At 38.6% G+C, this 24,664-nt stretch overlaps 1 protein-coding gene across 6 annotated transcripts in view; it reads right to left on the bottom strand.

Moving 5' to 3' along the window:
- Positions 1-24,664, bottom strand: part of AQP4 (aquaporin 4) — a 39,643-nt gene that overhangs the window by 828 nt on the left and 14,151 nt on the right. The window contains exons 1-5 of one of the 6 annotated variants that reach the window (XM_037508704.2): positions 8,431-8,465; positions 8,305-8,355; positions 4,847-5,261; positions 3,844-4,008; positions 3,196-3,276 (exon numbers count right to left, since the gene is read on the bottom strand). In XM_037508704.2, the coding sequence (XP_037364601.1) occupies positions 3,196-3,276; positions 3,844-4,008; positions 4,847-5,227 (627 nt within the window). In that variant the 5' untranslated portion in view covers positions 5,228-5,261; positions 8,305-8,355; positions 8,431-8,465. Of the gene's footprint in view, positions 1-3,195; positions 3,277-3,843; positions 4,009-4,846; positions 5,262-7,918; positions 7,937-8,304; positions 8,356-8,424; positions 8,584-24,664 lie in introns of those variants that run through there. The other 5 variants (XM_054694120.1, XM_037508702.1, XM_037508703.2 and 2 more) reach the window with 5 other exon arrangements.

Raw genomic sequence — 24,664 nt, 5'->3', positions numbered from 1 at the left:
AGTTTTCTGACTAAAATCACTAAGTAGTGGAATTCCATTTTTCACCACGTACTAAAGAGCTAAAGCTTCAAATAACAGCAATAGTATGACCGTGATTAGTCAGAAAACTAATGTAAGATGGCAACTATAAGAAAATATGTACCGAACAGGACATTTTTTCCTATTTCAGTTGAAGAATTCTTAGTGTTTGCTTAATTCTCAATATCACCAGAGAGGAACTATCTTTAAGGGTTATCAGAAAATAGAAAGAATGTAATTAAAGAATGTAATTAATTTAGTGGTTTTGGTGAATGCTTGTGTCCACTTCCTAATTCTTAATTTATTCATCTATAAAGTGGGTTTATAATAAAATATATGATAGTTTATAATAATATATGTCATAGTAATCAGGGTTAAGTTGAAATAATACTTGTAAAGTACTTTATAGTTTCAAAGTAACCTGCCCTACTCCTCTATCCTAGACAATTTAAAGATGAACATGGTGAGGTTAGGGAGAAGTCCTTTTCCTTATGTTACAGGTTTTCTCTCTCTAAAACTTGATTTGATTTAATTGGAAATCTCATGGTTTGATTAAAACTTTTCTTGCAGAGTGCTTTCATCTGCCTGATTTATAGGATGGTGTCTTGGTGAAAAGACCTATATGGAGCTTATGATTAGGATAATTGAATTATTGAGAATTAGAGACTTGAAGATTATTACCTCTATAAGATTACCATTCAATATATGGAAGCTTTTATCATATCACTTATGTATCTAGAATAAACTAAGTTTTGAGTTTGAATAAACTTCAGCACCTACTTTAGAGCACATGTAGGCCATAGAATATCAGGCATTCATTCAACTGATTCATTTGGACAACAGAAACCAGCTTATTGAACACTCCCTCTAAGTTGATGGTACATAGCACTTTTCTTACATTGATTCATTTAATTCTAACAATAAACTTTAAAACAGATATTATTATTATTATCACTCCATGTTTTGGGCAGGAAATTGACACTCTGAAAGGGTGTGAAGCTTGTTTGAGATTTTATGTTTGGCCAGTGGTTCAGCTGGGATTTCAGGTCTGTCTGACTTCAAGTCTCTTTTGAAACATTACAGGACACTTTTCTCATTTGAAAAAATTTATGCATGTTTCTGACTTAAAACACTCTCTAGAAATTAATCTCACTTGGCATCCTCATTGCAAAATCTAAAGCAAATTCAAACTTTAAACTAAAGTTAAGCATCTGTACTTAACAGGGAACACACTTGTAAAGTGTCTGCAAGAACCACGCTCCTTATCTTGTATGAAAGAAACCACGTGAGCATGTACAGTCTCCCCGCTGCTCTTTCCAAACAAGAGTCCTCCTCTAAATGTCTTTGCTTTTATTCCTTTAGTAAGATCTCCTTAGACATATTTTACTACACAGAGGCAAAGAAAGATTGCTAAATAATTACATTTTCCCAAAATGCCTATGAAAAAGATATTCAGCTCTTAAATGAAAACAAATCTTAAAAATAAACAAATGTGAATTTCAATTCCAAAACATAATAATGTGCTTTCAGGTAACTTCTAAAACATAAAAAGGTAAGGAATTTTTATTGTTAAGAAGAATGAAAATACAGAAGAGTATAACAAAGAAAATTAAAATGTCATTACACTAGACAACAAATTCATTAATATTTGGATGTTCAATCTATATATATTATATTTTCAATTAGTTCTAAATTTCACATGCCACATCTACAATGTGGGCATTCATTTTCAGTAAATTAAGTTTGTTAAAAAATAGTCACAGGGGAACATCCGATTTAATCAGTAAGCCAAGAATGTACTGTTTGAATTTTAACTACTTTATTTGCTACAACAAACAAGAAATCAATGAAAACATTTCATTCACATTTTAAAGTCTCATAAATTATATAAAAAGTTGTCCTTTTTCTAAATTTAATTATGAAAATAGATTGAGTTAAATAAGTCATATTAAAATTTGTACTTTTATCAGAAGCTTTAGATATTGCCCATTCAAAATTTCTATCCCTGTTAATGTGGCAAAAGTTTTGAAATATAAATGAAAATATCAGTGGCAAAAATAACCACTCTGATGGGTAGTGTTGCTGACTAAGTTTTTGTAGGGGGCAGGAGACTAAATCTTGCTTTTGAACTATGATTTTCATGCTACTGTTAAATGGTGTAGATTACTTTTAAAGGCTGGGCACATTTTTCCTAGAAGTGAATGCACATTGTAGTCATGCAATTTCTTCTCATTTACTGTGTTCCCCATGGTTGAGTGGGTATGACTGGGTCAATAACCACTGTAGCATGAGGTTAAAACACAAGTGACATATTCTGTCATATTCTTAAATTAAAAATAAAAGTCGTTAAATAGCATTCACAACACAAATAATAAGTTAGCCCCATGGAAACTGGCTTACCTATATCTCATATTTTTATTAGTTATTATAAGTTAGCATGTGAATGGCTTTTAAAACTGCCACTTTATTCATTTAAGGGATTTAAATTTCTTTGTTCTAAGAAACAATTGAAATAAAATTGATTGTGATATTTAAAAATGGATACCACTACTCTCTGGAAGCATTGCCACCACATTAATAAGTAGGTTAGGCATGAGATTGAAAAATGTGCCTTTTCTGAAAGTCATTTATTTTCCTGGCTATGGTTAGGGTGATAATAGCATAAGCATTTGCACCATTTATTCCTCACCATCTGCAGTTCAAATGCTTCCAACTCACATACTATTAATTGGGTTCATGCTTTTGTAAACAAAAAAGATAAATATTTTTGCTATGGACAGTGCTTTTAAGCTGTTCTTTCTTTTTTTGAAATATAAATATATTTTCAAATATTTAAACACCATATTCACTGCACCATCCTGATTTTCACTTGTTCTACATAGGCAACCTCCGTGTACCATATATTCTGCATCAGTCTGTCAGATACAGTGCCCAGGGCAACGCTTTAACAAAGAAAAGGACCATCGCTGAAGGCCCAGAGAATATATAAGATGAGATGTTTTTCAGCAGATCTGTGTAGTGGCTCCCTGGCTTTATGAAGGATATAACAAAGTGGGAAGAGGTCAAGTTTGGGAGGAATACAGAGAAACTAGTGAGCAAGATAATGAGAAAGAAAAGAGCTCCCCGGATAATTGTCCTCAACTGTAGGAAAACAGGAAATATGAGCGTGAAGGTTACCCAGTGGTTTTCCCAGTTTCCCATGATAACTGCAGGTCCAAAGGATCGGGCGGGGTTCATGCTGGCACCAGTGTAGTTGATCTGTAGGGAAAAAGAAAGCAACATTTTCAGGCATTGCTGATACTGGGCTACTAACTAGTATCAATTTGCTACCATTTGCAATGATAACTAACCAAGGAACTGTTAAGTTGCTAGTAGCCATATCAACATTCTTATCACCTAGTTAGCAAATAAATCATTTAAAATGGACAGTCAGGGGCCTCCCCAGTGGCACAGCGGTTGAGCGCTGGGTTGCGAAGCTGTCCGCAGCCTCTGCAGCGCCAGTTCGATCCCCGGCTGCTCCCCGGCCACGGGAGGAGGGTCCCACATGGTGCGCAGACCTCTCCTGCCGCCCGCTGCTCCCCTCAGCAGTGTGCTTCGGTCCTTCTGCCTGCTCTGCTCCCCGCTCTGGCTCTGGTGAATTCTCTCACCCTCCCGCGCTTCTGACTGTACCCAGTGCTTGTAAATAAATAAATAAATAAATCTTAAAAAAAAAAAGGACAGTCATGCATATGAAAGAACTACAGTTATAAAACTGTAACTTCAGACCAGCTGTAGGGAGAGAAGAGATGAAATTGATCAATTATTTAAATGAACTTGGAGACTTACTGCAAATAAATGTCCAATTGCTACAGAAAATCCAATTGCTAAAGCTATTGAGCCAGTGACATCAGTCCGTTTGGAATCACAGCTGGCAAATATAGTAAACACCAACTGAAATGTGATTATCAACTCCACTAGGAGACCATGACCAGCGGTAAGATTTCCATGAACCTAGAAAAAAAGAAATACTCTATCTGAATTGAAACAAGGGTGTATTTTCTAGATTAACATGTCAATGTGAAAGGCATATTTCATCTCTGTAAAAACTGATAGTTAATTCTATTTCACCCCCAATTGAGACACCACCTCCCTCCCCCAAAAATGGGAATACATTTCCATTCATTTGGATTATCACTGATAATGAACTGCTCTAATAATGGCAAAGCAGGAGTTTATGCCGAATGTCCTTTTTTACAAACGAAGCAAATGTGCCACATTGCACTTAACTTATGAAAGAGTTTGAGAGTCTTGTAATTTTATAAGGCAATGATTAAATCCATTAATTAGGTTTATATTAATTAATATACATTTCAATTAATATTTAAACCATGTGTGTTTTTTTAATCAACTTTGGTGCTGAGCTAACAAATGATATTCCTAATCAGCTAAGAACAAAACTAGCATTGAATGCCAATTCATTGTTTAAAGTGTAACCCTTGATATAGATCATTTTAAATCCCATGAACATGATAAGAGACAAAATTATTGCTTCTGCTAGTGACCCAACAAACTAAATATACAGTCAGTATGGTCACTGACATGAGGTGGAAAAAACCCACACAATTTTTGTGTTGCCCTATTTAATAATATTCAAGTCACTCAACAGTGATCAGAGGGATGCATTCACTGTGTCTGGAATTAGTTTCCACCCCTGTAAAAGAGCCATCAGAAATATCCTGTGAATAAATTAGTAATTTCAGGAAGATCTCTCAGGCCCCCAGAGTGTCCTATAGTAGAGCCAGCAAGAAGCCTAGAATCCTTGTTTGAAATTAAGAGTTGACCATGTTACCGTGGTGACGCCCAAGCCCCCCACCACGCCGGGAGGGGTGACGAGATAGAGAATCCCAGCTCCGATGATGGCGCCCAGGCACTGGGCAGCGATGTAAAAGACAGACTTGGCGATGCTGATCTTCCTGGTGCACACCATGGCCACGGTCACGGCGGGGTTGATGTGGCCACCGCTGATGTGGCCGAAGCACTGCACCATAGTCGCAATGCTGAGTCCAAAGCAAAGGGAGATGAGAACCATGTCCACAGGTAAGGGGTTTTCCACTCCACCCCAGTTGATGGTGGAGCCCAGGCTGAGGAGAACAAAGATGAGCATAGCCAGGAATTCCGCAGTGACTGCTTTCCAGAAAGCTTGAGTCCAGACCCCTTTGAAGGCTACCATGATGCTCTCTCTTCTACACAATGGCCCACACTTACTGAAAAGGAAAACAAACTGGTGTCAGGAGCAACCACACAGGGTTTATGACCGTCAATGAGAATGGCCAGGCCTGTAGTCTTCCCCTTCAGTGGGGAGAACTTCTCAAAATTATCTGCATGCCAAAAAAGAACGCTTCTGGAAAAATCTCCTTAATTAATTAATTGTCTCCTTAATTGTCAGGCCATTTTATTTTTATTGATTTAATATAAATTTAAAACACAAATATATTCACATTTATATAAATATTTAATGTTCTAGTCCTTTGATTTACCATTCAAAGATCAACCGGTTTCAATGGAAAACCATCTGCATCCTCTCTAGAAAGCAAAAATGTCTTAATTTCCTTAAAGCATTAAGAATAAAATATATTTCTCTTGCAGTTAATTTCCTCAGAGCAACTTTTAAAGTTTCAGTGTACTTTTTATATGACATTTGAACTTAAAACAATAAAAAAGGGAAGTCTTTTTCAGTTGTGTAGTTTATTGCTCAAAATGGATTGAAAATGGATTTGCTGAGTGGGACTTCCCCACTCCTTGCTCCCAGTGGAGACACTGGATTAAGGGGAAGCCTGCCTAGAAGTGAGGAATGTGGAAGTCTATCTTTGGAGAGAGTAAATTTCTTGGGCTGGGGGGCTCATGCAGTGGAAACAAGCAGGGCCTGAGTTGGGTCAGGGACATCGCTTCCCTCTCCCCTGCCAGCAGGGGGAGTCCTGGAACCAGCCAGTTAAGGGACACTGCAGTTGCCCAGGACCAGCCATGTGGTGCTGGTACATGTCAACCTCAGGCCCCAGGGGAGCATCGAGCATCTTTGGGGGCCCAGGAGAAGTGTGGGTGGGTCAGTCCTAGGCCTGTGCCAGGCTCCAGGGCAACAGCCAGGGAGACAAACAGAAGCAGCCCATCAATCTGGGATCCCCACCCCCTCCACCCCCTCCCTGTACCCCCAGCCCACCTTATAATTTCTGTCCTCTCCACCTGGGAAAGTTACATCCTGGCCTCTGTGGTGCTTTTGCTGTGTTAGGGGACAGCCCCACCTTGTGCCTGTCCCTCAATCAACTCTGACTTTACCCCTCAAACTTCTCTAGAGAAGTCCTGGAGACTGATGCAAGATAGCAGCATCTGGTGCACCCTGCCCAAAGCACCGTGGGTAGGGTTAGGGCAGTTAGAAAGGGGTGTGGTCAGGGAGGCTGTGGTCCTTAAAACAGAAGGCTGCGTGGAAAGTGGTTTTCTCTAGTGGCTTCTTGATGTCCTGCTCTCCTGCCTTTCCTTAAAAGTCAGAGTGCCTCTTCTTGTGAGAATGTGTGCGTGTGTGTGTGTGCATGTACGTGTGCCTGTGTGTGTGTGTGTGTGTGTGTGTGTAGTGAGCAGTAATGCAGGAGTCACTAAGATGAATGTCACCTTTTTCCTCTGTCCTGTTTTCTTAGCATTGCCTTTGGATCTCTGGGCCTGAGTTGGGATGGGAATTGAGGATATTGTTGTCTACTGCTCAACTGGCAAGAAATGGCTAGGATTCCCTTGGGGGTGCAGTTACCTCAGTTATTTCATTTTTCCAGCCATTCTTTCTTATCCTTTGTGGGGATAGCCACCAGAGTGAAGGTGTAAAGGCAGCTGGCAGAGACTCTAAGCACAGAGGGCTATGAAAAGGGTTATGCAAAAAAGCCAAGCACTTCAAGAGATTAGTGCTATTGCAGCTTTTCCTGGACATACTGCTGAAAGTGGGGGCCTTCCCGTGCCCCCCTCTACAACCCAGGTCACATCACTTACTGCTCTAGGAGCCTGGATTCTGAATGGGTAGTAGGGGAATGCTGAATGGGTAGTAGGAGGACTCTGGCTTGACCTTTAAGATTTCAACTCAACCTCTGGCTTGACATGAGCTTTGCTTCAGAGTTGGAAAGAGAAACCCATTTTCTGCCCAAGCCCATGTGGGGAACAGCCAGCTCCAGTGCCTGCTGGCCAAGCAGACTCCTCTATGCAAATCATACAATTATGAAAAAAAGAAAACAAACCCAAAAAAACAGCTGGGAGGATAATGACATCACCCTCCCTTAGGATCAGAAAATAAAAAGACAAAAACTGTACTTGGAAGGAGGCAAGGCAGGCCCTGGGAGAGACATTAGAAATATCCCAAAGGGGGAGAAACTCAAAGAACACAAATTGAAAAGGAAGTTCTGAGGGGGCCTCTGTGCTCAGCAGCAGCCTTTGGCTGTAGCCAGGAAGCAAAGGGTCAAGGTGCTAGCAGAGAGCAGTCTTCTGTGGCAAGATTTATGGGAAAAAGGAAGAGGACAAAGCCAGAAGCTAAGGACACCAGGTGGACACGAAGAGTCAGGCTCCTCTTCAGCAGCATGGGGAAGGAGAGCCGGGCCCAGAGAAAAGGCCCCTGCCTGGCTGCACCCCCTCTTCCCTTTTTGCAGTCTCCCTAGTTTCTTCCTTGCCCATTCTCTCATGCATCTGTCTGCCTCTCCAGAGACTTAATTTAAGGAACTCAGTTGCTCTTTCAATTTCAAATTTTCATCAGCCAAAGAAATTAAAACAACAACCCTCCCCAACAGATAAACACACTCCCTAAGCTTTCTGGGAAGCCTACAATATCTGATCTCCTTCCCGAGCAGAGTGCCAGCCTCAGCTGTGAACCCCAAGTTTCCTGGCAACCTAGACATACCTCTGTCCTTACAAGAGCTCGCCCCTGTGTCTCCACAGCCCCCTGTCACTATCAGCAGTGCCTTTCTGTGTCCATACTTCCTGGAAATGTAGAAACACTATTTGTTTTGCTTCTCTTGCCGTAGCACAAAGGGGGTTTGTTGATGTGACAGGGTTGCACTGAACCGGACACGTTACTTTCTAGCTGAACACCCAGCCTGATCCACTTCTGGACAGTTGAGCCTCTGGGTGAGTAATTTTTCTGATGAAAAAATCCTACAGATAGATTGACCTCCATAGCTTCACTTTCCTAAAAACAGGGCATGCATAACCAAAGGATTTAGCTACAAAGCATCCCTTTCCTTCTACCTTCTCTGGCCGCTCTTCTGATCAAAAAGAACCACCCACCTGCCTTACAATTTCCTTCCAAGAAGATTCTCCGTGAGAAGGCACAAATATCTGCAATAAAAGAAGCAGAGTTTCATCTTTTGGCCCTGAGCTTGTTCCTTAAGGCAAAGAAGGACTTACCCCCACCTCCTTGCTGCGGGTCTGTCACTCATGCCTTCCCTGGCCAGAGTGCAGCTGCATAGCTGGCCCTGCGGCTCCCAATGCTCGGGGAGTCAAATTACGGCCACTTGTCTGATTGGGTTTTTGGAGTCTAGGGGTGGAAAGATTTTGCACCATGTGGCAATCGCTAAGTTATATTTGAACTTGAAATAACTTTCCTCTACCTGATCACTATAGACACAGGGCATTTCAGGAACGCAGATTGTTTGCTTACATTATGTTTCATTAACTAGTAATCTTTGCAAATGAGGACTTTCCAAATCTTTGCCTTTTTCCTACCAAAAAATTGTTGGGTATATATCTTGTTTGGTTTTGTGTTGTGATTGCAATTGGGCAATGATCAGATCACAGATTTGCCTTATCCAGCCGTTGAAGGGAATTGGGATCTAGGCTGCAGGGCATTTGTTTTTGGGTGGTGAAGTATTCAGTGAGTCCTTCTTGATGTTTTTGATCTAAGATGCAGCATTTCAAGCACCGGAGATAAGAGCAGGTCCATCTGTAGTACAGACAGCACTGATTTGAATATAAGGAAATAAGGAAAAATAGAAAATATAGAAATATATAAAAAAGGGTGCTCACCTGTTACATTAATAATAATTATTGAGTAAGAAGCAACAAACTTAAAAAAAATGTAGTGGTTTTATGTGAATAAAATTATTGGTAACTGTAGGTAAGTTTAATATCCAGAAACCTAGGGGCAGGAATTACCACATCATTTGTGGGATCTAGTGCAAAGAAAGGCAGGATTCCTTTTTCAAAAATTACTAAGAATTTCAAGATTGGGACAGCAGGACAATAAATAAATGTGGGGCTTCATGCAAGTGCATATGCTGGGTGCCCACAAAGGCACCCCTACCTAAATATTTGGTGAACTCCAGAAAGTCTGAGAATTATCTGCTTTTATCACAATTTCAACAATTTATTTTTCTTTAACTGGATCTCAGGCACATAGAATTGATATAAGCATAATCCTTAGTTTATGTCACCCCTGGTACATATTTATGGTTCCTTATAAGTTAATTATTAACTTTTTAATAATACAATGAGTGTCTTTGAAGAAAACACCCAGTACTGTGATAGTAACTGACATCTACTTAAGGCTCCTTCCCATCCCTGCGTTGCCTCTTCACCTAAATTCATTTTCAGAATGAAGTGTGGCAAGAAAGAAATAGAGAAGCAAGAAGAAAAACTGTTACACTTTCTCATCTTAGTTGCAATTTTGTGTTTTCTTATCTTGTTTGGTTATTTGAGACTAGGGAATGGATGAAAATCTCATTAGAAAAAGGAATTAATATGTTGAATATGAATCTCAGAGCACTTGATTACTGTTTCAAGCATTCTCAGATAGCAAAGATTATATTTACATCCTTAAGAATGTGTTTGTACATTGATGTTTGTCTATCAGTGGTTTCAAGTCTTTTAGAAATATGCTCTCTGAAAGAGTAAATTCTGGTGAGAGAGAAAGAGGTAATTAATGAGAAAAAAAAAAGAACACTTAAAACATTTCATGTTGATTTTTAAAGTTGTTTTACCATTCAGATTTTAGAATGAGCTCAAAAAAGGTGCAAAATTTCTTTAGAAAACTTTGACTTTATAGGTACATGCGCTAAATATAATTCGTCTGGCCCAAAGAACATGGAGTTAAAAGTGCTTGCGAGATCTATAAAACCAAGGAAGGAAGCTACAGTGTTTAGGGTCTTTTTTTGTGAATGAATTCTGGAAACTACAGAGTGGCATTCCCTAATACTACTGGTCATTGCTGGGGACATTTTTCAGGTCCAATTTTTGCAAGTTGTCTCAGGCTCATTAGCATTCACTCTATAACCTTGGCAGTTCCCGTCACCATTTTAAAAAGTGCCAACAGCTCTTGGTTACCATAGTTTCTTAGACCCTTTCCCTTTCTTCTGGCTGGCTGGTCACTGCTCCGGTAGAATGTGTTGACAGTACAGTTCCTAAGGGACAGTTGTTCCCATCAAAGGAAGCACCACCCTAATTGGCACCAACTCATATACTTATTAGAACTCTCAGCAGAGTGGTTTAAATTGGCCAGGGATTAACCCTTAGTCTAATGGAAGTAATTTTTCTTATTAAGGAATACAAATTATCCGTTTTATATTTGAGATCCTTTTGCCACACCTTCCGACCTGTTTAATAACCAGCTACTCGTCTGACATTTTTTGGACTGGGGACAGATATTTCCAATGGGATTGTCTGGTGAAGTACACAAAATTTGATGGTGGAAGAAAGAAGCTACATTTGATCTATCATGCCATACTGTTTTCCTTTGGTGCTAATGTCTATCTTTAGGATTTGTGAATGCCCTCTCCTATTCTTACCTCCAGAATTTTTAATTTTTCTTCTTGTGACATAGAAATTGAAGACTCAAACAAAAGCACTAAATGCCAGCAATGCCTCAGTACCAGACAAGAAGTGTCTGCAGGCTTGGAGAGACAGATTCAATCACAACTCAGATCTTATTTTGCTGTTCATAAATCTCAGCATCATGAATTTTGCCCAGTGCACTTATAAATCAGTATGTTCATTAAAAATAAACAAATAAACAGAACAATAATAGCAGCAGCAACTACAACACCACAAAAAGGGTCTTAATGGAGCTTTGTCCCCTTGTCTAAGATGTGTCACCTTACTGTTAAAATTCAGAGTGGATTCCAGAAATACAGATCACCACCAAATGACCAAAATAAAAACAATTATCAAACAACAGCAAGGAACCAACATGTTTGACTTAGTTACCTGTTCCCCAGCGAGGTAAATTGAGAAAACCTGTGTCTTTTCAATAACCCTGGACCTTTCACAAATAAATCCATCCCTTGCCCCCAAGCCTCATGGTCCAGGGTTCGCCATTTGGTGCAACAGGCACATTTTCCTTGATTCAGCTCCAGGCAGACTCTGCTTTGGCTAGGGAGTTGTACTCCACTGACATTTAAGGCAGGAATTCCCTGGGAAAATAGTCAAGAGATACTTTTGGTGCTACTGGCAGGGCACCAAAGGGTTTAGGGTTCCCCTCTCTAGGCGAATGGGGAGAGAGGAAGGGAGGGAGGGAAAGAGAAACAGAAGGACTTTATTGAGTGACTGTATTTCGTCTGAAGCTTGTACAAAAAAGCAGAAATGTGACAGGATGACCAGATACTTTTCTTACCCCTTATCTCTTACCTAGCTACTCTGACAGATCAGTTTGGTGGGGAATTTTAAAGCCTGACTGGACTTCCACATTAGGAAATCAGGTTTTTGGGGAAACAAAGAAATTTGGGATCTAATGAGTTTGACAAAGATGATTGAAATGGTCAAATATCTAAGGGTAGTCTGTAACAGTAATTGTCCAAAATTTAAATTAAATTGAACATATTAAGTACTAAAGCAACATCTTGGTTATTACTATCACTTGTAATCATATAGAAAGGCTCAAACCCTCAATTTAGTAGATTAACAAAGATTTTCCCTATTTCAAGGAAAAAGCAAGATGCTTAAAATTCTGTGCACAAGGAAGGCTATTACAGGAGGAGCAGACCAAAAACCAGGGAGTTAGAAATGCTTTTAAAATTGTGCAAGAGACAGACTATTTTCTCAGGGGAAGAAATAGTCATAATCCATGACCACACACAAAAATAACTGTCAAGTTACTTAGGAATTCCCTTGGATAAACCTAATAATTTGGACAAAATTTCCTCTCTTGCTTCTTTCCTAATTGACCATAAATCCCTTTCTAACTTTCATCTTACATTTTTTCCCACATTCATAGAATTGTTAAAAATCTACATCTGAAGTTCATAGGCTTCCTAGAGGTGTTGTGTCTCATGGAAGACCTCACCTTACTAAACCTTCTACTTCTAGCTATACCTTGGTCTGTTGCCAGCTGCAGGGGACCATGCCATGGCCACAACTAATCAGCTCCTCATCTTCAATTCCCTTTCTCTTTTCTGCCACACAATTCATTGATTCTTCTTTAAACATTCCTGAACATTTATCTCCTCCATGAAACCTGCCAATCCCAAACTTGTTGGGCTCCAGTGACTGAAAAACCCACAGCAACCTATAAGCCTTTGTGAGTTTCTATTGTTACAACTATATTATGCATTTGTATCATTCACTGTGATTTGATGCTAGTTTATTTATAAATGGAAGTCATGGGCTATAGATGTCCTATTACATTTCTTACAGTTATGATGATGGTGGTAAAGTGACAATGGTGGTACCATCATGCAGTGGAATGAGGTTGAGCATTAACTTTCTGACTCTCTTATTGTTATTATAATATAGGTATCTGATGACTTCTCTGAACCCTATTTCTTTTAAAAGGAAGGGAGCATTATCTGTGTTTACTTTTTGCAAAGTTTTGGTAAGTCCAGATGTCCTTCTCAACCTACTCTGGTTTTGGACCACGTCTTTTTATACTTTCACAATATTTTGATTCTCAAAGTCCCAATACAGAATTGTTCCCAAGTTGCTGGAATCACTTGTTTATTGTCTAACTCCATTGCTGGTGTATTATGGCAATGAGAACAGGGAACACTTGTAGAGACCTTAGTAAAAAATTAGACTTAGTAATTAATTGCAGCACCTCTGGTACCTAGAAAAGACCGGAGACACATTTAAAAAATGAAAACATACTGTGAAATAAATAAGTGAATGAGACTCAAATAATTTAATATTAGAAGTGCTTCACAAGTGGCAATTAAGACATAATAATGACAATGTTGTTGCTTTATAATAAAAAGGGACATTTAACTACAAATCAAAAAACTAATCTATGCCAAACCTTGAAAAAAACCTATGCCTTCTTAATCTTATTTCTCCTTTTACAGAATGAAATAAGAAGCCTTTTTAGATCAGGTAAGAACTTAACAGGAAGTATTTAATACACATATAGTATTTTGAAATAAAGCATTAGGTAACTGCAATGTATTAGTGTCAACAATAAAATTTTACAAAGTTCAAGTAGAAACTGCTAATTCCAAGGCCAAATTTCAGAATTTAAAGCAGAAATAAAACTTTATAAAGCTTAGATATTTCCAATGGTGAACTTAATGTTGTATATATACATGTTAATTTTTAATGATGCATAACTGAAACTTACATTATGTTGTAATGTTACTTTAATAAAAATAATAAAAATTAAAATTAAAAATAAAAATTTCAATACTCAGATTTTTGAATTAATCCAAAACATCTGGTAAAATTTATTAAAAATAAGAAATAGACTCATGTCTCATCTCCTTATTGGCTTTGTAACCTTTGGGGGTGATAATAAATGACATTTGTATGGTCCTCACATTTCCACTCAGTCAACTGAGTACTTCTGGGAAAAATATCATTGAGAAGTGATAATTTTACAAGTTTGTCCTTTCCAACCTACACTGCTCCTTGATGTCACTCAGCAATTCTATAGGCCCAGCGTCATTTGTCTCTCTCTCCAGTCAGGAAAGAGATGAAAATTGTTAGCAGCCATGGAACTTAGCTTAACAGAAAATGCTGGCTTTCTAAGCAAAGTATACTCTTTCTAGAGGATATTGAGGCTCCAAGAATTGGAAGGCAGCTAAAGAACCACTTTGCAAGTGGTAACACCTGGGCAGCCCCAGAGGCTGGCACAGGACCTGTGTGTTGGCTGCTGTGATGGCCTTGAAGGTAATCTTCAAGGGTTCTTCTTGAATCACTGCCTCAAAATGTAAAATCCCAGGAGGAAGCACTTGCCATTGCATTAGGGAGCGAGATGGCATCTACAGGGGGTGAAAATCACTAGGAATTCTCCTACTATTGATACAAAGACCACACTCTGTGTATAAGAGTAACAATGGCTGCTGACATTATTGCATATCCCTAGGACCACTCTCTCTCCTTTTTATTTATATGGGACAATATTAGCCTGGGAGCACAGCCATAACAACATACTATAGACTGGTGGCTTAAAGGGCAGAAATTTATCTTCTCACAGGATAGAAGTCCTGCCTAGATAACTCAGAACTTGTTCTTTTAAAATTCAATTTAGGCTTCACTTTCTCTGTAAAACCTTCCCTTTTCCTCTAATTTTATTTCTCATTTCTTTCACAGCATCCCCTACAAAAGCTTTGTACCTCTCAAATTTCCAGATATGTCAGTACCAAGTTCCCTTCTTATCTTTCTCAAAAGAGAGGTTACCTGAGTAAGGAGGTACAAAAATCAAGGACCTTATAACCAGTATTTGATGACAAATATTATGAATTATATATGAGGTCTTGAATAGGGTTGTATAAGTTATGATTACATTGCTTGATAATCAATGTTTTACATCTTCACCTCTAAGTCAAGAGACAAATTCCTTAGGCCAGAGATTATATGCTGGTTGTTAATGCAACCCTAGGAAATAGAAGTGGTCAATATATTTTGGTTGGCTGGATGAATAAATGAATGAGGAGTTTACAAAAGTGGTTTCACATGCTTTCAATATTTGTCAGGCAAGCAAGAATGTTATTTCCCTCATTTACATCTACATTAATGTAGAGTTTAAATGACCTGGAAAATCAGAATTTAATCAAGCCAGATTCATCATGTTAAATTATATATATGATTAAAGTAAAATTTCTGTCTACTGGGGGGCTATTGCTGCTTTTTAAGCACATTCATTCTTTCAGGGTACAGGTGTCCTCTTTCATAGATTATCCCACTTATGTAAAAGCCTTTGTTAATACATCCATTTATTTCTGATTTTGCCTTGATAGATTATATTGATGTATAAATTTGTTCACTTCTTAAAGGTTATTTTATTTATTGGCATAAAGTTGCTCATAGAAATCTCTATGATCCCTTGTTTTTATTTATTATCTGTGGTATTTTCTTCTCTTTTATTTATAATTCTGTTTATTGCTTTCTCACTCTTTTCTGTTAACTTAGCTAGAGGTTTGTGTATATTGTTTATCTTAACAAAGTACCAACTCAATTTCATTGATTTTTTGGTATAATATATATATATATATATTTTTTTTTAATAAATTTTATTGTTATATTCCCCATACAATTGCAGCCCCCCCATTCTGACCCCAATCCCTACCCTCCCACCCCCGCCCCCCTAAAAGTGTCTCTGGTTCATAGTTTTTTGTTGATTTTGATTTTCACTTTCTTATAGTTATTCATTTTCCTGGTCCCTTATTTAAGTTTTCTAGATTCCTGCTATGAGTGAGACCATCCGGTATTTTTCTTTTTCTTTTTGGCTTATTTCGCTGAGCATGATCCCTTCCAGCGCCATCCATGTTGCTGCAAATTGCATGTGTTTATCTGTTTTGAATGCTGAGTAATATTCCATGGTATATATGTACCACATCTTCTTGATCCAGTCATCTATTTTTGGGCATTTGGGTTGTTTCCAAAGCTTAGCTATTGTAAACAGTGCTGCTATAAACATAGGGGTGCAGGTGTTCTTTGGAATTGATGTTTCTGTGTCCTTTGGGTAAATACCTAGGAGTGGAATTGCTGGATCATATGGAAGCTCTATGTTTAGTAGGTCCAGAAATCTCCATACAGCTTTCCACAGTGGTTGGACCAGTTTGCACTCCCACCAACAGTGCAGAAGAGTTCCTTTTTCTCCACACCCTCGCCAACATTTGTTGTTGCTAGTTTTTTTAATATGTGCCATTCTCACTGGTGTAAGATGGTATCTCATGGTAGTTTTGATTTGCATTTCCCTGATGACAAGTGATGTTGAACATTTTTTCATATGCCTGTTGGCCATTTGCATTTCCTCTTCAGAGAAGTTTCTTTTAAGCACTTCTGCCCATTTTTTGACTGGATTATTTTCTTTGTTGTTGTTGAGTCTCATCAGCTCTTTGCAGATTTTTGTGATCAGTCCTTTATCATTAGTGTTGGGTGCAAAAATGTTCTCCCAGTTGGTGGGGTTTCTCTTTGTTTTTGTTATTGTCTCTTTTGCTGTGCAAAAGCTCTTTAATTTGATGTAGTCCCAGCTGTTTATCTTTGCCTTCACTATCACTGCTTTGGGTGATGTGTCTGTAAAGATGTCTTTGATGTGCAAATCACGTAGTGTTTCGCCTATATTTCCTTCTATATATTTTATGGTTTCAGGTCTTATGTCTAGTTCTTTAATCCATTTTGAGTTGATTTTTGTGTATGGTGTGAGGTGGTGGTCAAGCTTCATTCTTTTGCATGTAGCGACCCAGTTTTCCCAGCACCATTTATTGAACAAACTTTCTTTGCTCCAATGCATATTCTTTGTTCCTTTGTCAAAGATTAGTTGACCATAAATCTGTGGGTTTATTTCTGGATTTTCTATTCGATTCCATTGGTCTGTATGTCTGTTCTTGTTCCAATACCATGCAGTTTTGATGATTATGGCTTTGTAGTATAGTTTGAAGTCTGGGAGTCTGATGCCTCCATTCCCTTCTTTTTTTTTCAGGAGAGCTTTGGCTATTCGGGGTTTTTGATGATTCCATATGAATTTCATCAATAATTGTTCTATTTCTTTGAAGAATGACATTGAAATTTTGATTGGAATAGCATTGAATCTGTATATTGCTTTTGGTAGGATGGCCATTTTAATAATGTTTATTCTTCCAATCCATGAGCAGGGGATGTCTCTCCATTTCTTTGTGTCTTCTTCTATTTCTTTTAACAGTGTTTTATAGTTTTCTTTGTATAGGTCCTTTACCTCTTTTGTTAGATTTATTTCCAAATATTTGATTTTTTTTGTTTCAATAACAAAAGGGATGGTCTTTTTGATTTCTTCTTCTTCAGATTTATTGTTTGTGTATAGGAAGGCTACTGACTTTTGCGTGTTGATTTTGTATCCTGCCACTTTACTGAACTGATTGATGAGTTGAATTAGCTTTTCTGTGGAGTTTTTGGGGTTCTCTATGTATAATATCATATCATCTGCAAATAGTGATAGTTTGACTTCTTCTTTTCCTATTTGGATTCCTTGGATGTCTTTCTCTTGTCTTATTGCCCTGGCTAGGACTTCCAGTATTATATTGAAAAGCAATGGTGAGAGTGGACGTCCTTGTCTTGTTCCAGATCTTAATGGAATTGCTTTCAGCTTTTCACCATTGAGAATGATACTGGCTGTTGGCTTGTCATAGATGGCCTTTATGATGTTGAGGTATGTTCCTTGTATCCCCAGAATTTCAAGGGCTTTTATCATGAATGGGTGTTGCACTTTGTCGAAAGCTTTCTCAGCATCTATTGATATTATCATATGGTTTTTATATTTCTTTTTGTTGATGTGTTGGATAACGTTGATTAATTTTCGGATGTTAAACCATCCTTGTGCCCCTGGAATGAATCCAACTTGGTCGTGGTGAATTATCTTATGGATACATTGTTGGATTCTGATAGCTAAAATTTTATTGAGGATATTTGCATCAGTGTTCATTAGGGAGATTGACCTGTAGTTTTCCTTTTTTGTGTTGTCCTTGTTCGGTTTTGGTATTAGTGTAATGTTGGCTTCATAAAACGTGTTTGGTATTGTCCCTTCCTTCTCAATTTTTTGGAAGAGTTTGTGAAGGATAGGCACTAATTCGTCTCTGAATGTTTGGTAGAATTCATTTGTAAATCCATCAGGTCCTGGGCTTTTGTTTTTGGGGAGGTTTTTTATTACCATTTCAATTTCGCTAATTGTAATTGGTCTGTTTAGGTGTTCTATTTCTTCTTTATCTAGCTTTGGGTGATTGTAGAGTTGTAGGAATTTGTCCATCTCCTCTAGATTGTTAAACTTGTTTCCATATAACTGTTCATAGTAGTTACTGATTATTCTTTTGATTTCTGATGTGTCCGTTGTGATTTCTCCTCTTTCATTGATGATCCTGTTTATTTGTGCTTTCTCCCTTTTTTCCTTTGTGAGCCTGGCTAGGGGTTTGTCTATTTTATTGATTTTTTCAAAAAACCAGCTCTTGGTTTCATTGATCTTTTGGATTGTTTTTTTAGTTTCAATTTCATTTATTTCTGCTTTGGTTTTTATTATTTCTTTTCTTCTACTGGTTTTGGGGTTTTTTTGTTGTTCTTTTTCTAGATCTTTGAGCTTCGAGATGAGGTTGTTTCTTTGCGTTCTTTCTTGTTTCTTGATGTGAGCTTCTATTGCTATATATTTTCCTCTTATTACTGCTTTTGCTGCATCCCATACATTTAGGATATTAGTGTCCTCCTTGTCGTTCAATTCAAAAAATTTTTTAATTTCTTCTTTGATCTCCTCATTAGTACAATGGTCTTCCAGTAGTGTGGTTTTTAATCTCCATGAGGTAGGAAAGTTCCTTGCCTTCTTTTTATGGTTTATTTCTAGTTTGATGCCTTCATGGTCAGAAAAGATGGTTGATATGATTTCAATCTTGGTGTATCTGTTGATGTTTGTCTTGTGCCCCAGTATGTGATCGATCCTGGAGAATGATCCGTGTGCGCTTGAGAAAAATGTGTACTCCGTTTTTTTGGGGTTTAGTGTTCTATAGATGTCTGTTAAGCCTAATTGCTCTAGGTCCTTATTTAGAGCTTTGGTTTCTTTACTTATTTTTGTCTTGTTGATCTATCCATTGTTGATAGTGGTGTGTTGAAGTCTCCCACTACGTATGTGTTTTCTCTGATGTCTGTTTTCAGAGAGGACAACAGTTGTCTGATATATTTTGGTGCTCCTTCGTTTGGTGAGTATATGTTAATGAGTGTTATTTCTTCTTGAAGTATTGTCCCCTTGATCATAATGTAGTGACCATTGGGGTCTCTTTTTATCTTTTTGAGTTTGAAATCTGTTTTATCTGATATAAGTATAGCTGTTCCTGCTTTCTTTTTTGGCCCATTTGCTTGTAGGATTGTTTTCCATCCTTTAACTTTGAGCCTATTTTTATCTTTTGTAGCTAAATGTGTTTCCTGGAGACAGCAAAAGGTTGGGTTTTGTTTCTTAATCCAGGCTGCCACTCTGTGTCTTTTTATTGAAGAGTTTAGTCCATTTACATTTAGAGTTAATATTGATATGTTAACATCTGTATTTGCCATTGTGTTTGTCTTTCCTTTGATTTTATTTATTTATTCTTTTAATAACTTTTTTTTTTTTTTTGGCCTTCTTTCATTGTTATTCGTCCCTCTGAGGTTCTGGCTTTAGGACTCCTTGTAGTATTTTTTGGAGTGGGGGTTTAGTTGCAATGAAATTCCGGAGTTTCTGTTTGTCTGGGAAGGTCCATATTCTTTCTTCAAAGAGGAAGGAGAGCTTTGTGGGATAGAGTATTCTTGGTTGGCATCTGTTTTCTTGGAGTCTGTTGACTATGTCCCTCCACTCTCTCCTTGCCCGTAGTGTTTCTTCGGAGAAGTCTGATGTCAGCCTGATTGGTTTTCCTTTGAATGTTATCTGTTTCTTCCCTCTTGCCAGCTTCATTATTTTTTCCTTGTCCTGGATTCTTGGGAGCTTTACTATTATGTGTCTTGCTGTATTTTTCCTTTCGTCGTGGAAGTTTGGTGTTCTTCTTGCTTCTTGTATATCAATTTTCAGCTCCTTCTTCACATTTGGGAAGTTCTCTTCAATTATCTCTTTGAATATTTTCTCTGTTCCTACATCTCTCTCCTCTCCTTCTGGTATTCCTATAACTCTTATATTTCCTTTCCTCATGGAGTCAGATAGTTCCCGAAGTCTTTCTTCGTTCTTTTTCCTTCGTACTTCTCTTTCCTTTTCTGTTTTGGTTCTTTTTATTTCTGTGTCTTCAAGATTACTTATTCGTTCTTCCATTTCATCTATTCTGCTTTCATTGCTTTTCCCAGAATTCTTTAGTTCTTCCATTAATTCTTTGATCTCCTGCATTTCTTTTACTTCCCTCTTTAGGGACTCAATTTCTTTCTTCTGACCATTGTTTTCTCTCTCTAGGGACTCAATTGCATTCTTCTGATCGTTGATTATTTTTCCCTTATCATTGTTTTCCTTTATGACTTCTGTCAGTTTTTTAATCACGGCAATTTTAAATTCTCTTTCTGGAAGGCTCAGAAATTCTTCCAAGTTATTGTCTTTGCAATCTGGGGGCTGGCTTTCTTTTTGTGGTATGCTTTTTCTCTGGAGAGTTGCTAGGTTGTGTGTGGTTCTTCTCCTCCCTACTGTCTGTTTTCTAATTTGCCGTATGCGTTGGGACACTGTGTTGTTGGGACTGGCCGGCATCTTGGGTGGGCTTCTCTGTTCCCCTCTGGTTCTTCCAGGAGTCATCTGTCAGTTTCAAGCAGCCGGGCGGCCGGGGCTGTGTGCTGGTGCTGGTCTCCTCCTGGGGGGCGGGGCTCTCTTCAATGGCGCCCGGAGCTCACCTCCGCGGTGGATCCTGCAGGGTTCGCCTCAGCTCCCGTTCACGGGGTGTGGTGGCTGCAATAGTTCCTTTCCACTCACAGTCCCGCTTGCTGTGTCCGTTTTTCTTGTTGGCCATTTTGGTTTGTTGTTTTCCTCCTCTCTGCCGGTCGGAGAGTGCCGCCTCTGTGGGCGGGGGAGGGGAGCAGGGTTCTGTGCTTCCCTCCCTTCTAGTCCTCTTTTATGGCCACTTTCTTCTTCGGGCAGTTTGCTGGAGTCGTCCGTTTATCTTCCGTGTCCCGGTTCTCACTGGGACCTGCCGCTTTTCCTCCCTATTAACTTTTTTTAATGGGAGATCTTACTCGCAGCGTCTCCTCGCCGCCATGTTGCTCCGCCCACCGGTATAATATATATATATATATTTTTTTTTTTAATCTTTTTTTTTTTTTTTATAGAGGCATGTTTTATTTATTTATTTTGTTTGTTTGTTTGTTTTGTTTACACATGCACTGGGTACAGTCAGAAGTGCGGGAGGGTGAGAGAATTCACCAGAGCCAGAGCGGGGAGCAGAGCAGGCAGAAGGACCAAAGTACACTGCTGAGGGGAGCAGCGGGCGGCAGGAGAGGTCTGCGCGCCATGTGGGATCCTCCGCCAGTGGCCGGGGAGCAGCCGGGGATCGAACCGGCGCCGCAGAGGCCGCGGGCAGCTTCGCAACCCAGCGCTCAACCGCTGCGCCACCGGGGATGCCCCGATTTTTTTGGTATAATATTTTTTATATCAATTTATTTCTGCTCTTATTTTGATTGTTTCCTTCATTCTACTAACTTTGGGTATTGTTTGTTCCTCTCTTTCAATTTGCCTTAGGTACAGTACTAGATTGCTTATTTGGGATTTTCTTGCTTCCTAATGTGGGGCTGTGTGGCTCTTACCTGCCCCCATAAGGCCACTTTTGCTGTAGCCCATACCATATATTGTGTCATCATTTTTGTTTGTCTCAAGGTATTTTTTTTATTTCTACTTTAACTTCCTCTTTTAGCCAATAGCTATAAAATAGCATGTTGGTTTGTTATTGCATATTCATAGTTTTTCCTCTTTTTTTTTTTCTTTTAATTGATTCCTAACTTTATAACATTATGGCTAGAGAGAATACGAGGTATAATTCCAATATTTGTAGTTTTATTGACAGTTGACTTGTGTCCCAACATATGGCCTATTCTTGAAAATTTTCCATGTGAACTTGAGCAAATGTGTATGCAGCACTTTGGGGATAGAATGTTCTGTAGGTATCGGTTAGACCTATTTGGGCTACCTCCTCATGTAAGGCTATTGTTTCCTTATTTATTCTTTGTCTTGTTGGTTTGTCTGTTGTTCCTAATGGGGTATTACAGTCCATTAGTGTTTTATGTTGTGCCTCTCTTTAGTTCTCTTATTGTCTTATGTATCTCAGTGCAATATATTTATGAGTGTTATTTCTTTTTGTTGTATTAGACCCTTAATCATAATATAGTATCTGTCTCTCTCTCCATTACCTTTATTAGTTGGAAGTTTACTTTAGTAGATATAAAACAGCTGTTCCAGTTTTTTGGTTGTTTTTTTGTGTGTGTGCCATTTGTAAGTATAACTATCTTCTAGTCTTTAACTAAGTTGAGGCTTATCTTTAATGATAAGATGAGTTTCTTGTAAACAACAGAATAGTGTATTTCATTTTGAAATCCATTCAGTCATTCTGTGTCTTTTGACTGGTGAATTCAAGCCATTTATTTTTAAGGTAGTATTAAAACATAAATGCTCATTGACATTATGTTTTTTTTTTTTTTAATTTAGGGCTTTGTCTTTTTTCTTTTCTTTTTTTTTTAGGTCTTCCTATTTTGTTTTATTTAGGTTCCATTTCTTTTGTCTTATGTGTTACTTCTATTATGTTTGTTCAAGGGTTTTACTGAAGTTAGTATATGATGGGTTCTTTGTGTAACCTGTTGGATGGTCTGGTTTTCTGTTTCATTTTGAGGGGCCACATTTTTACTCTTCTCTCCTATGGAGGTTAGTAAACACCTAATGACTTAGGTGTTTGTTGCCTCTATATTCATTGTTTTGTTATTTCATAATAGCCCCTTTAGAGATTCTTCATGTGCAACTTGGTGTTCACAAAATTGTTTTTGCTTTTGGGCCTCCCTGGTGGTGCAAGGGGTCAAGACACAACCTAAGAAGCAGTCCACAGCTACTGCAGCAGGAGTTCAATCCCCAACCAGGGAGCTACCCACAGAAGATCTCTCCTGTCTTACCTGCTGCTCCCCTCAGCAGTATATTTCAGTTGATCTGCCTGTTCTGCTCCCCACTCTGTCTCTGGTGAATCTTCTCACCCCTTGCACCTCTGGCCTGTACCCCAATTATTGTATGCATAGATAAATAAATCTTTAAAAAACTTGTTTTTGCTTTTGAGTGAGGCTCCATACTTTTCCTTGTGTCTTAAGTAAAGGATTCTGGATGAGGGGTCTTTTTCTTTAAGTATTTAAATATCTCCTTCCAGTTACTTCATGTGTGTAAACATTTCTACTGATAAGCCCACGAATAGTTTGATTGGTGGTCATTTATAGGTTATCCTTTTTCTCTTATGTTTTTAATATTCTGTCCTTGTCATTAGTTTTCAAGAACTTTATTCTAATGTGTCTTAGTATGTGTCTGTCGGGACACACCAGAGCCCTCTAAACCACATGTTCCACTACTGGGAACCCAGAATTCTCTGCTTTCTTCCGTTGCCTCCCCCTTTCTACTTGGACCTCGCTGTGAGTGGGTCTACAAAATGCTGTAAGCAGTGCAAGTACATCGAGTTTGGACTGGGGTATCCACACTCCTGTCACAAAGGTTCCTTATGCAGGTGAAGTCGTAACTGGTAAGAGAAGGGGGATGCAGTCATGCAAGTGATAGGTGTGGACTTTATTACTCCAGTCAGAGAACAGAGTACAGGAGATAGAAACAGTTCCCAGGAAAAAGCAACAGTTTAAAGGGAACACATTCCGCAAAAGCCATCATTTGTATGTATTTATCAGCTCCTGTTAGGAATTGAATTAGTTAGCTGTGCAGTATTGTGATGTAGACATTAATTAAAGTGGGAACCTTGAATAACTACAAACCAAGAGATGGAGCATTATGTGCAATTAATGCCAAACTCTAGACTCATGGAAATCACCACTGTGGCCATTTTCATAGAGACCCAACTAGAATGAGGTAATGTAGGCCACAGGAGAACAGCGAAAGTGGTGAGAACAAGACCAAAAAGGATCCTGAATGGGATGAATACAGAAATCTTCCCGTACCTGTATTTGGCTAAGATTTCCCCCAATTCTTTAGAAACAAGAAATAAAAGTTCATGTCATGTCTACACTGAGTCTTGTTTTTGGTTTCAATCATATGCTAATGTATTGAAAAGTGCTATATTTCAGTTATTCTGTAAGGCGCTAATGTATGTAAAATAGTGTGACAATAAATACCCTAGTGTCAGATAAGACTTCAGGTGGAGAAGATTTAAAACAGAGAAGGAATGGAGTAACTTGTCTCAAAAGTGTGCTAGGAAAGGCACACGAAATAAAAGTTTTGGTCAGCTAAGAGTACATTTGAAGTTAGCATGAGTTTGTAGGGTGATCAGCAACATTTTATACCTTTCTTTAGCAATGTTCTTTGACCAAGGAAGAGGAGTGGGAAAAATAAGTGGAGGGAGTGATACCCAGCTGACACAGTGCCCACTTAAAGTAAATCCAGGGCCTCCCTGGTGGTGCAAGGAGTTAAGCATCGCAATATGAGCAATTCACAGCTTCTGCAGCAGGAGTTCCATTCCCGGCCGGCCAGGGAGCAACCCACATGGCACAGCAAACCTCTCCTGTCTCACCTGCTGCTCCCCTCAGCAGTGTATTTCAGTCAGTCTGCCTGTTCTCTTCCCCACTCTATCTCTGGTGAATCCTCTCACTCCCT

The sequence above is a fragment of the Talpa occidentalis genome, unplaced genomic scaffold, assembly GCF_014898055.3.
Source record: "Talpa occidentalis isolate TD23 unplaced genomic scaffold, MPIMG_talOcc4v2.1 talOcc4.13, whole genome shotgun sequence".
Taxonomy (NCBI): Eukaryota; Metazoa; Chordata; class Mammalia; order Eulipotyphla; family Talpidae; genus Talpa; species Talpa occidentalis.
The sequence above is the reverse complement of the archived record's forward strand: the minus strand, read 5'-3'. Positions and strand labels throughout refer to the sequence as shown.